Source organism: Papaver somniferum, chromosome 6, assembly GCF_003573695.1.
Source record: "Papaver somniferum cultivar HN1 chromosome 6, ASM357369v1, whole genome shotgun sequence".
In the NCBI taxonomy this organism is placed as follows: domain Eukaryota; kingdom Viridiplantae; phylum Streptophyta; class Magnoliopsida; order Ranunculales; family Papaveraceae; genus Papaver; species Papaver somniferum.
Genome location: NC_039363.1, coordinates 175,824,936 through 175,837,201, shown reverse-complemented (window position 1 = coordinate 175,837,201; position 12,266 = coordinate 175,824,936). Strand labels below are relative to the sequence as shown.

The window sequence follows — 12,266 nt, the reverse complement described above, 5'->3', positions numbered from 1 at the left end:
TCAATTCATGAAATTCTCATCCATGACAAGAAAAATTCTGCTGATAGTTACAGAGCGAATCACAAAGGTAGTTCAAGGAACTAAGAGAAGCTCTTGTTGACAGTTCAACTGACCGTACTCAGCAGATAGCTCAGCTCTTGTAGATAGTTCACATGTAAGAGGTCACAGGGTGTCTCGTTGGTTCCTAAAAATATTTTTCCTCTTAATTGTGCAAGGGGTGGATGGACTGCAATGTTTGTGGCTCATGTGTAGACGAGGTTGTCATGTGACATCTAGAATTTTTAGAGTTTTGAAATCCTAATATATAAATTTTCTACTCTTTCAATAGAGAAAAGCTAAAACTCAGCTTTCCAAAGTTTCTAGAATTCATGGTACTCTTTCTCAGTAAGAGAACACATGTTTATGAAGAATGGTGTTATGATACAAGTCTAATAAGATGTTTCAGAACCAACGTGTTCACAAGCAGAAATCTCAATTTACCAAGTTTTATTTCTCAAATCAGTGGCAAAAATAAACCAAGTTGTAACAGCTAACAAGTTACATTTATCATGAAGTGGAGAGTTTCACAAACTATCTGCATACATCTGCTATAGATAAACTAATGATGTTATTGTGACGACTAATTAGATGTATGGATTTAAGACTTGTTTCAACAATTTTAGGGTACTTAAAACCTGCTCAAATGGCACTAAAAAGAACACTCATGAAATCACCTCTACTTGTTACGTTTTAGAGCACGTCTTCCTTGACCTTTCTTAGGTGCAGCTTTTCCACGTCGCTTCTGCATTTCAAGCTTCGATAATCGCCTACATAAAGTTACATTAAAAGCCTGTCAGACACCTTTGAACAAAAAATAAAAAGTACAATACATTAATGATTTTCAAGAAAGAAACAGAACAAGCAATAAACTGTCTGTATGATATGTAATTCTGGAACCAACAATCTCAATGAAAATTAGATGATTTCTAGAATCTCGACAGGTGGTTATTATCAGCTCTACCCACTTTTATCAGATTGATTCCTATTAAGCTACATTACAATAACTTGTAACTTATTACACAAAGTTACATATCCCTCAACAGATAACCAAATATTAACAGACTCGGAAATCGAATTCACAAATACTGAAGAATCTTCGGACGCAACACAAGTTTAGCAGCAACAATATTCAACCATCGATAAACACTAATTAGATAAAGAGATGGTTATGATGATTACGCTTTTTCTTCACGAGCCATGACAAGAGGATCATCCCTCTTGATATCATACGGGTACCATGCAGCCACCTTCTCACCAATAAGCTTTTTCCTAAGAATTTTGATACCAGAAGGTTGTCCTGTTGGGTTTAGCACATGCCCAAATATCCTATCTCGAGCTTCTGTAACCCCTTTTAAGGCTGCCTCCGCTAACAATAACCTGAAGTTACTCATTCTACTACCAAAACAAAAAACCACCAAATCAACAGCTGACCTTAACTTTTTTTATGGAACATCCAGAAACAGTATTGGGATTCATACAGTTACATTTTGAAATGTCGAGCAATAACAACAAGATTAATCAGTATCCAATCTCGGATTTCCACAGTTACAGGAGGAACATAAACCCAGCAAAAGAGATTAAGGAAAAACTAAGAGTTTCATGTGTAATGTTCAGTGCATACTAGTAGCTGCTGACACATGCTACAAGCAAAAGTGTAAAAACCAACAAGATGGGTCGAAAACAAGCACACTAACACTACTGAAATAGGAAAGCCTTAGCTTCGTGATTTTAGTAAGAATTGTCCAATTGGAGTATATCCTGGTAAAATAAAGTGCAAACTGAGTGTCTAGTTTCTTTAGTAGCATATAACATATAACATACATATTTGATTATGTACAGCACATTTGGTGAATCCAAAATTATATAGCATCAATAGCGATGGAAACCTATGCGATTTTAACCAATTACCAAAGATATATGACACTGTATACGGAATCTAGGATTAATTAATAAAGGACTTGTAGTAGATCGCAGAATACATTAATCAGAAAATCGCACAAAATGCCTATAGAAATTTTGAAACATCAGAAGAAAATTGTAAATGTGAGACATTCATCCTACTAGAGATAATCCTGGGTTACCTGAAAATTAGATCAGTGAGTGAGATTCTATCGAGAAGAACCAAAACTGAACCTCAGATCAAACAAAGGGATTTTGGAATCGTATGAGTCTGAGATTTTGAAACTTCAGGGTTTTAGATTTTTAGGTCAAGAAAAGCAAGTTATCACGTGACTAACGGGCCGCTGCAAGAATCATAATGTTCAACAGTCAAATTCAAGGTCAACTATGTTGACCAAAAATGTTCAGAATCAGTGGTGTACCAAAGCATCCGGGCCTGAACATTTTTCAAGCTCTGCAGTTCCTTCCCTGATACCAAAAACAAAGATAAAATGATGGGGTTTTTGTGGAATGAAAATGGGATGAAGATAGCAAAATGGGTGATGATGGGTTTTGATGACATTTCAATAACATTTTGATGTGGTCGGATACAAAAAATCAAGTATAAATCCAGTTATGCAAATCTGATGTTTTCAGCATCTTGCATATAGTCCTAGGTTCCCAGTGGCCGCAGTCATTATTCCAATAAAACCAAGTTAAGTGCAGCTCAAATAGCCAACTGCTTTGCTTGATCTGCAAAGCCGAGGTATGCTTTGGGATAAATTTACTATACAAAAAGCACCTGGTAGAAGTGAAGTTTTACCACAAATGTCCGCTAGTTTGATAGTACAATATACGGCTGCAAATTAGGATGCAATTATGCACCTGGTAAACCATATAACATCAAGTAAAATGTCCAAGACAAAATAAGAATTTAATACTCCCTCCGTTATTTTTTAATAGGCCAGTTTCTTTTTTTGAGAAAATTAAGAAAATTAAGAGAACTAATTATTGAAAGTGGATCTCTAGACACTTGTCAATAAAAGAAGTGAAGTGAAATGGTCCCCATGACACTTGTCAGCTAAAGAAATAAGTGAAATGGTCCACATAACACTTGTCATCAAAAGAAATTAAAAGAAAAGTGGTCCCAAAAAATTAAAGTAACATTTGACTTTCCCAATTAGGAAACTGACCTATTTTTTAAAATATTTATTTGTAAAAACTGGCCTATTAAAAAGTAACGGAGGAAGTAGTTATTGTCAAATTCAATTCGACTTTGTAAATAGGAAAAAATAGAAATAAAAACTAGAATTACTTTAGAAATTGTGCGGTACGTGGTAAATAGGAAAATTGCAACCGCTTCTGCCTGCTCTCCACCTTCATATTTAATTACTGTTTATTTTTTATTGAAATAACCGGTGGATCAACTCACCCCATAGCTTTGAATTCACATGGTCATTTACAATGACATGTTAAGCATTCCCTTTTAAGACAATCTAGAATGTAAAAATCTCTATAATTAATACCAAAATAATCAATGAATCCTATAATATAGAGCAAGATGATTCTGAAACGGAACTTGTGCTCGATGTACTATGTGATGATTTCTACTCGTCCTCGAGGATGCTCGCATGCTCTTTCCAAAATTCGTCTCCGATAATATCACAACGATCAGTAATCACCTTATTTCTTGATCTTTTGACAGGTTGTCCATTTTCACTGTACTTCACTCTGTGACCTGAGTATAAAAAGCGACTAAACATTTATAAGATTGTAACACATCATCGCCCATGTGTAAAAAAGGGTAAGATATGGTAGTGATGATGTGAAATAAGAACTTATGTGATTGTAACACATCATCAGGCATCCGTAAAGAAAGTGCAAGATACGGTTCTGAAGTGATGACACGAAACAAGAATTTACCTTGCCCCTGAACACGCAGGATCCTTTACGAAATATGGCGGGTAGATCGGAGTGGTTTACCTCAAGTTGGAAAAGAATTTCATTTTTGTGCTGGGTTTGAGTACCCTAACAAAACAGCATTCACTAAATCACGTCAAATAAACCTTTTGAAATCTTAAGCTATGAGAAAAACAGTTGATAAACGGCAAACAAACTAAAAGATTTTTTTCCCTAAAAAGAAATCCATTTATTATTAAAGAAAGAAAAAAAAACTGTCAAAGTATACGTATTTATCACATAATTTTTATTTTTGTTACCTTTAATCTATTTTGAGCTTCACTTTTGGTCATTCCGGATTCAATCAGCTTCCAAAAACAAGTGTTGTACTGATTATTAATATGACCTACAAAAGAAAATGCAGTGGCGAGTTTATAGTCCGTTGGGATAAAAACACCTTTACCTAAAAGATGAAGATCAAAATTCATCTGCCACATACAACAGTCACTCTCTAACGAAGATGGTTCCATTAACTACTCACAATCTACTTGTCTCCATGCCAAATAATCTCGAACAATCTTAGTGGAGGGGTAGCAAACAGTACGAGCATCAAAAGAAGGTATGGACTTCAAATCTTTGTCCGGAAAAAAATCTTTCCATTTCATGACATAGACAGATGTGAAAAAAGAAACAGTCATGGAAACTATTTTGCTGCATAAATCAGGAACACGAAAAACTGAATTAAGGAAAAAATCAACACCATACATGAAAAAAGTGTGTTACAACGATACGCCTAAGAACAAAAAGCAGCCGTATCTATACGTATTTACACTGGTACGCATACTAATACTCCAATACTTCTAGATACAACTCAGTTACAAAATTTTGACTAAACATTAGATATCAACAACTTTCAAGATAAATCTCGATACCTTAATATTAGAAAATTTAGATATTATACTAGATTCTGTGAGAAGTTTTAACTATAGTGACAAAATATTAATTCCAAATCTGTCCACTGATCTTGCTTTAGACTTTCTTCCTTCTTATCCAGACTCTTTCTCTCCAGTGAGGTTAATCATACATATTATATGCATATATCTTGGAAATTCACTACTTATATATCTATGTTAAGCTGATATTTATAGTGTGTGCCGTATCCACGTATTTTACTTTTTTAAGTTGTCGTATCGAAGTAGCATATTGGATACAAGATACCGATACCGTGTCCGTATCGTTGTAAAACATATATTCTCAAGGAAACACTAAAATCAAGATAAGAAGCAAAGAAGGAATCTGCTTTACCACAATCCTACCACAAGATGGATGATGTTTTCTAGGTCAGACAAATTGGCCTTATCACACAAGCATGATTCTGCGATATACAAACATTTGAAGATTATCCGAGTCATTACGACCGCAAAATATTTGTTCATCCTTCCTATTAAAATGCTTCAATTAATCTAACAGGTTGCAGAACCTCTATAACATTTATGCACAACATTCAGCTCTAAACTTTTAATGGGCAAACAGTGAAACAGTAGAAAGGATTGGTAACAAACCTGGATCGCCTATTGTACAATTCTGTTGTTTTTTTGAAAACGAAACTGAAAACCAAATAATAACAAGCATATAAGAAACTAATATCACAAGAAAAAACATCGACACAAATAATGGAGTAATCATAAAGTCAATTCATAAAATTACCTGTACTCATCACTAACTCCATATGAGAAGACTAAATCTGGAAACTCTTCAAACATTGCCTCTGCACAAGCATTCATCAGTTTCAAAGCTCGCTCATCGTTTGGTTTCTTAAATTCATGCTTGTCAGAGAATCTAAAACAACAACCATAAAATTCAAGACCTTGGAATATTGGTTCCTTTCAACTACATCGTGGAGACCATGAAGTGTTGAAGATTACATTTTGATGTGTGTTGAGTTCTTTTAAAATATATATATTTTTGTCAATTAGAGGCGTAAATATGAGATTATACAAATCATAACTTCTTTCAGAGAGCTCTTCTTATTGGAATTTCTTTTTCTTCCTTCCGGAAAATGTATAATTCAAAACACAACACACACACACACATATATAGGTGAAGTGAACTTACTGGTGGAAATGACGGCCGTCTATTCGTAGAACAATCCATGTAGATGGCATTAATTTGTCCTCCACCTCAAATGACTTCACATACTCACTTGAGATCTTAACAAGGCTATGACCGGCCATCATATTAGCAAATAATCGGATTCCCAAGCTTAATGCTCGAAAACAATAAGAGATTAGCTCAAAGAGTACTAAGAAGGGGGCTAATGCGAGAGGGACTCCTGCAGGTAGCAAGAAGTACTTGCTGTTTGCCATTTTTATACAACAATGTCACCAAATGTTAGACTTCGGCCTTCTTGTCTCCCTTTGAAACCCATAAAAAGAATGATAAATTAGATAATTTCCATCAAATAATTCGAATAAGATAATTAGGTTGAAGTTTATAACAGGCAGAATCTTTTCTATCCATTAACATACTCGTATCAAATTTGAAAGCACTGGGATCACTTAAAATGTAAATTGATCCAAACATTTGTGAAAGATAAAATACAAGATATGTGTGACCAAGTAGTCTAAGTGTACGTTCATATTTTAAAAGATTCAAAATTGTCAACCTGATCAAACCCCAAACAAGATCAAAGGCCCCCTTTCTGAAATTTGAAACTGTGAATGTGATATTGCCACCTCAACAAATTTAAAAAATAGCATATTGTTAGAGATTAAGACAAAACAAAAAACCACCAAATCAACACCTAACCTTAACTTTTTCTATGAAACATTCAGAAACAGTATTGGGATACATACAGTTACATTTTGAAATTTGAGCAATAACAACAAGATTTATCAGTATAGAATCTGGGATTTTAACAGTTGCAGGAGGAACATAAACCCAGCAAAAGAGAGAAAGGAAAATCTGAGAATTTCATGTGTGATGTTCAGCGTATACTAGTAGTTGCTGACACATGCTGCACACAAAAGGGTAAACACCAACAAGATGTGTCGAAAACAAGCACGCTAACATTACTGAAACAAGAAAGCCTTGGCTTCCGGATTTTATTAAGAATTGCCGAATCCGAGAATATATCCTAGTAACATAAAGTGCAAACTGAGTGTCTAGTTTCTTTAGTAGCATACAACACATTCGATTATGTATATCACACTTAGTGAACCCAAAATTTAGCAATAATCTATTCGACTTTGCATATTGAATCAAAGGATTAACTAATAAGACTTGTAGTAAATCAAACACACCAAGTTGCCCAATCGGGTCATTCCCATAATCTTTTTTTTGCTATAATCAATACCCACATTGTTTCCATGAGAGAACGGGCAAGGAAATACACTAACACCTTTCCGGAGGTGCTTAATGTACTCTTCACATTCCCAAAGACAACTAAGATGCAGAATACATTAATCAGCAAATCGCACAAAATTCCTATAGACATTCTAAACTTCGGAAGAAAAATGTAAATTTGATACATCCATCCAACTAGTCGCTAGTTGAGAATTCACCACCAGTAAGAAAAAAATTATACAATCTTGGGAAATAGTGGAAACCACCGTGATAATAAAAGAAATCCTTACCTGAAAATTATATCACTGAGTGAGATTCGATCCAGAAGAACCAAAATTGAACCTCGGATTAAACAAACAAACTTTAGAATGAGTCTGACTGAGATATTTGGTTGTGGTTAGGGTTTTAGGTCCGCCGGACTTTCTCGGCGGACTTCACCGGCGTAATTTGGTTTTTGGGAGGAGGAAGAGTTGGGGATGTTTTTCATATAAGTTATCACGTGTCAAACGGCCGTTTCGAGAATCATAATAATTAACAGTCAAACTTACAGTCAACTGACCTACAAAGTTCTGCGGCTTTCAATACTTATTACACTGTGTTCACGTTTTTTTTTTTTCAAAAAGAGGTATCCCACCTTTTCTTTTTCTTTTTATGGAAAAGGTTATTTTATAAACTAGCAAATATAATATACGAGATTTCTAGTTTCATTGTTATCAAAAAAATTAGAGTATCAAAAACATCAGAGAGAATGCTAAACTTTGTAACCTTTTGTTGTAATTTGGATGACATGTGCTGAAGATTCTTTATCCTTGCTTTTTTAGCCATGTACAGGGGGTTAGTCGTGGGAGAGTTCGAGAGATTTTAATGTATTTAGGTTCTCTCCTGTTAGTCCTGAGGGAGTTTGAGGGAGTCTCTCCAAATCTCCGTTAGTCGTGGGGGAGTTTAGAGGAGTCTCCTAAACTCTCTAGAAAACACATGTTAGTCGCTGGGGAGTTTAAAAAAAGCTCTTGAACTCCCTGTTAGTCATAAAACCCTACAATACTAGGGAGTTGGTTGCTTTGGGGAGTTCGAAGGAGTTTTTAGTGTATTTTGATCTCACAACGAATCTCTCAAAAGAGTAGAGATTTGGGAAGGAGTTTGGTGCGTAGAAAACCATATGAGAAAGAAGAGGAAACGTTTTTTTCCAGGTATGTTTTTCTTCTTCTTTGATCTCCATGGTTGTTTATAATAGTTTGATTTGTGTACTATTTTGATTGTTTTTCATATCTTTGATCTCCATGATTGTTTATTTTGATTGTGTGTATAGTTTTTTTTGTGGGTACTCTCTCTCTGTCAAAACCCTAATTTGTGGTTCAAAAGATCTTGGTAAGAAATTGCATGATTTGATTATAATGATATCTTTAAATTCAACCGTTGGAATATGATGAAATTTGAGTATGTCGTAGTTTACCTTGTTATAGAAGTACAGTAAAATTTTCACGCGGATCAGGTCACGTTTGCTACTGCAAAGCTTGCACAATATATGACTATGGTCTGCTGAGTTTAAATCCCGAATAGGGGACTGATTCCTATTTATCCCATTCTCCGCTTATCGGACAAAGCTGAAATTTTAGTATGATGTTTGTATATATGAAGGTTACCTACTGTAGAAATTTCATGAAGTTCTGATCACTTAGGTATACCAAAGTGTGAGAAATCCGGAACTGAATTCTGTATGCACATATTGAAATTAGTCGGGTTCTGAGTAATGTATCTTTTTAATGAACCGTTGGAATTCTATGATTTTTGAGTGTGTTGTGGAATATTGAGTTGTAAGTGTACCACAAAAATTTAAAGAGGATCAGGTAAGTATTAATACTGCAAAGATTGGACAATCTGAAACTATGTTTCGGTGAAACAGAATTTCTTTACAGCTATCTTCATAATTTGTTATGTCATCATGCATTAATTGGCTTGCTACTTTGCATGGGTGTCATTGAGAATCATTATCACTTGTTAAGTCATCTTATTTAGACACATACTTCTCTTCTATTCTATATGTCAAAGTTCAATACAGTGGCGTACTTCATTCCGTATTGGCGTGTTTTAGCCAATTCATACGGTGCTTTTGTTATAATGATATCTTTAAATTAAACCGTTGGAATATGATGAAATTTGAGTACGTCGTATTGTACCTTGTTATAAAAGTACATTAAAATTTTCACGCGGATCAGGTCACGTTTGCTACTGCAAAGCTTGCACAACATATGACTATGGTCTGCTGAGTTTAAATCCCGAATAGGGAACTGATTCCCATTTACCTCATTCTCCGCTTATCGGACAAAGATGAAATTTTAGTATGATGTTTGTATAGATGAAGGTTTCCTACTGTAGAAATTTCATGAAGTTCTGATCACTTTAAGTACACCAAAGTGTGAGAAATCCGGAACTGAATTCTGTATGCACGTATTGAAAGTAGTCGGGTTCGGAGTAATGTATTTTTTGAATGAACCGTTGGAATGATATGATTTTTGAGTGTGTTGTGGAATATTGAGTTTTAAGTGTACCATAAAAATTTAAAGAGGATCAGGTAAGTATTAGTACTGCAAAGATTGGACAATCTGAAACTGTGTTTCGGTGAAACAGAATTCCTTTACAGCTATCTTCATAATTTGTTATGTCATCATGAATTAATTGGCTTGCTACTTTGCATGGGTGTCATTGAGAATCACTATCACTTGTTAAGCCATATTATTTAGACACATACTTCTCTTCTATTCTATATGCCAAAGTTCAATACAGTGGCGTACTTCATTCCGTATTGGCGTGTTTTAGCCAATTCATATGGTGCTTTTGTTATAATGATATATTTAAATTCAACCGTTGGAATATGATAAAATTTGAGTATGTCGTAGTTTACCTTGTTATAGAAGTACAGTATAATTTTCACGCGGATCAGGTCACGTTTGCTACTGAAAAGCTTGCACAACATATGACTATGGTCTGCTGAGTTTAAATCCCGAATAGGGGACTGATTCCTATTTACCTCATTCTCCGCTTATCGGACAAAGCTGAAATTTTAGTATGATGTTTGTATATATGAAGGTTTCCTACTGTAGAAATTTCATGAATTTCTGATCATTTTAGGTACACCAAAGTGTGAGAAATCCGGAACTGAATTCTGTATGCACGTATTGAAAGTAGTCGGGTTATGAGTAATGTATCTTTTGAATGAACCGTTGGAATGCTATGATTTTTGAGTGTGTTGTGAAATATTGAGTTGTAAGTTTACCATAAAATTTTTAAGATGATCAGGTAAGTATTAGTACTGCAAAGATTGGACAATCTGAAACTGTGTTTCGGTGAAACAGAATTCCTTTACAGCTATCTTCATAATTTGTTATATCATCATGCATTAATTGGCTTGCTACTTTGCATGGGTGTCATTGAGAATCACTATCACTTTTTAATCCATCTTATTTAGACACATACTTCTCTCCTATTCTATATGCTAAAATTCAATACAGTGGCGTACTTCATTCCGTATTGGCGTGTTTTAGCCAATTCATACGGTGCTTTTGTTGCAAGGAGTTGCTAAGGGATTTTCTTTGATTAAAAATTTGGCTAAGTAGCTCTGCGTGTTAGTACTGTGTAATCTAGTATCACAATTTTTTATCATGTTTACATTAGACTGTTTGGTGTTATTACTATCCTTGCTTTGTTAAGTTCTAGTATTAGTCTAAGTACTAATGTAGCTAACATGTCACACCATAGAATGGAAAAATCCAGCCAACCTGCTGAAAACAACAAGAAGAAAAAGAATTTAGGAAGAATAAGAATACGGAACCGGAAACGGAAGTGACTACGAATTACAAACAATGGCCAACTCGAGAGACTGAGAAATTATTGGAACGGTTGGTAGAAGCTACACTTGAGAAGAAGAAAGACACTAGTGGATGTTTTACTAAGAGAATAGTGGAAGAGTAGATACTTCCAAAATTTAACCAAGCATGTGGCTGAAGACTAGATTTGGTCAATACCAGGATTTATTTAAATCTTGTACTTCTGGATTCGGTTGGGATGATGCTAACAAGATGATTACTGGATCCGACGAGATGTAGAACAATTACTTTGAGGTATGTGTGTGTTACTTACTGAAAACTAAATTTGATATTTTTTTCTTCTATTTTGTGCAGAGTTCTAATTCATGCTTTATCCTTTATTTATTTTTTGTATGTTAACAGAGCCATCCAAACCAAACTAACAAAGGGAGTTAGAATTGCATGGAGACCGTTAAATTGAAGGGGAAAAAAATTATCTCGTTGCACAAAATAACATACTATTGATACAGAGATATGATCATTTTCATTTATTTTTTTCTTTTGGTTAAAGATCAATGTTATTTGCAAATAAGGGTTTATTGTTTCTTAAAAGAGAATGAGTTAGGAGTGAACTCTCTCAAACTCCCCCACACTCCCTCTAATAAACTCTCTCAAACTCCCTACACTCCCCCAAACTCCCTGAACTCAAAAACACAAAACTCTCTCAAACTCCCTACACTCTCTCAAACTCTCTCAAAATCCCTGAGATTTAAAATACACTCAACTCTCCTGAAATCACTCGAGGACTAACCCCATGGTAGTCTGCTGCTGAGTTGTATTTCCTTTGTATAAATTTTACCTGTGCTTGAGGAAGTTCTTGCAGAATTACCTTGATTTCCTGTATAGTGTTTTCGGCTGACCAAGATATGCTATCGCTCATCGTATTAATGTTATCAACTAGAATTTTGCAATCCGAGACTATTGAGACGCTTGACAATAAGTTTTCTTTCAGCCAATTGACCGCCTTTAAAAGTGCTATTGATTCCGCATGTATAGTTGAGGATGCTTTTTCCGAACCCGTCGAAACGTGCATAAAGGATTCGTGGTCTACGGAATAAAGGATAAAGGCGGAGCCCATACACGGGTCTTCTTTTTTAAAGGAGGCATCTATGAATATTATCCAATCCATATTTAAGTCAGACCACTTGTAGTTGACCGGCTTCGCTTTGTTGAGATTAATTTCTTGTTGAATTGTTTTTGATGGAATAGACTGTAGGAATCTGTTTATCTAGTTGATCAGATCAA

The 12,266-nt window shown here is 34.9% G+C and overlaps 2 protein-coding genes across 5 annotated transcripts; both read right to left on the bottom strand.

Annotated features, from left to right (window-relative positions):
* Positions 1–469: 469 nt before the first annotated feature.
* On the bottom strand, positions 470–2,244 carry LOC113286461. Of its 2 annotated transcripts, none has more exons than XM_026535085.1 (3): positions 2,121–2,244; positions 1,219–1,431; positions 470–806 (listed from the first exon to the last, which is right to left on the bottom strand). In XM_026535085.1, exons 2-3 carry the CDS (start codon positions 1,428–1,430, stop codon positions 716–718), a joined length of 303 nt encoding a protein of 100 aa, XP_026390870.1. In that variant the 5' UTR covers position 1,431; positions 2,121–2,244; the 3' UTR covers positions 470–715. The 2 variants fall into 2 exon arrangements, with proteins under 2 accessions (XP_026390870.1, XP_026390869.1); XM_026535084.1 differs by having other exon boundaries at positions 1,219–1,434; positions 2,121–2,238.
* A 1,020-nt stretch (positions 2,245–3,264) lies between these two features.
* On the bottom strand, positions 3,265–7,595 carry LOC113286460 (tRNA(His) guanylyltransferase 1-like). Of its 3 annotated transcripts, XM_026535083.1 has the most exons (9): positions 7,452–7,595; positions 6,482–6,551; positions 5,932–6,231; positions 5,524–5,655; positions 5,379–5,423; positions 4,358–4,527; positions 4,137–4,222; positions 3,841–3,945; positions 3,265–3,655 (listed from the first exon to the last, which is right to left on the bottom strand). In XM_026535083.1, exons 3-9 carry the CDS (start codon positions 6,180–6,182, stop codon positions 3,644–3,646), a joined length of 801 nt encoding a protein of 266 aa, XP_026390868.1. In that variant the 5' UTR covers positions 6,183–6,231; positions 6,482–6,551; positions 7,452–7,595; the 3' UTR covers positions 3,265–3,643. The 3 variants fall into 3 exon arrangements, with proteins under 3 accessions (XP_026390868.1, XP_026390865.1, XP_026390867.1); XM_026535080.1 differs by lacking the exon at positions 6,482–6,551; XM_026535082.1 differs by lacking the exons at positions 6,482–6,551; positions 7,452–7,595 and having other exon boundaries at positions 5,932–6,403.
* Between the last annotated feature and the right edge of the window lie 4,671 nt (positions 7,596–12,266).

Coding starts and splice junctions, on each gene's coding strand:
- LOC113286461 (XM_026535085.1), bottom strand. CDS start 1,430: ATGAGTAACTTCAGGTTATTGTTAGCGGAGGCAGCCTTAAAAGGGGTT. Junction 807..1,218: donor ATGGCTCGTGAAGAAAAAGC/GTAATCATCATA, acceptor AACTTTATGTAG/GCGATTATCGAAGCTTGAAA.
- LOC113286460 (XM_026535083.1), bottom strand. CDS start 6,182: ATGGCAAACAGCAAGTACTTCTTGCTACCTGCAGGAGTCCCTCTCGCA. Junction 4,528..5,378: donor TTGTACAATAGGCGATCCAG/GTTTGTTACCAA, acceptor TGATTTATGCAG/CAAAATAGTTTCCATGACTG. Junction 4,223..4,357: donor GGCATGGAGACAAGTAGATT/GTGAGTAGTTAA, acceptor TTTCTTTTGTAG/GTCATATTAATAATCAGTAC.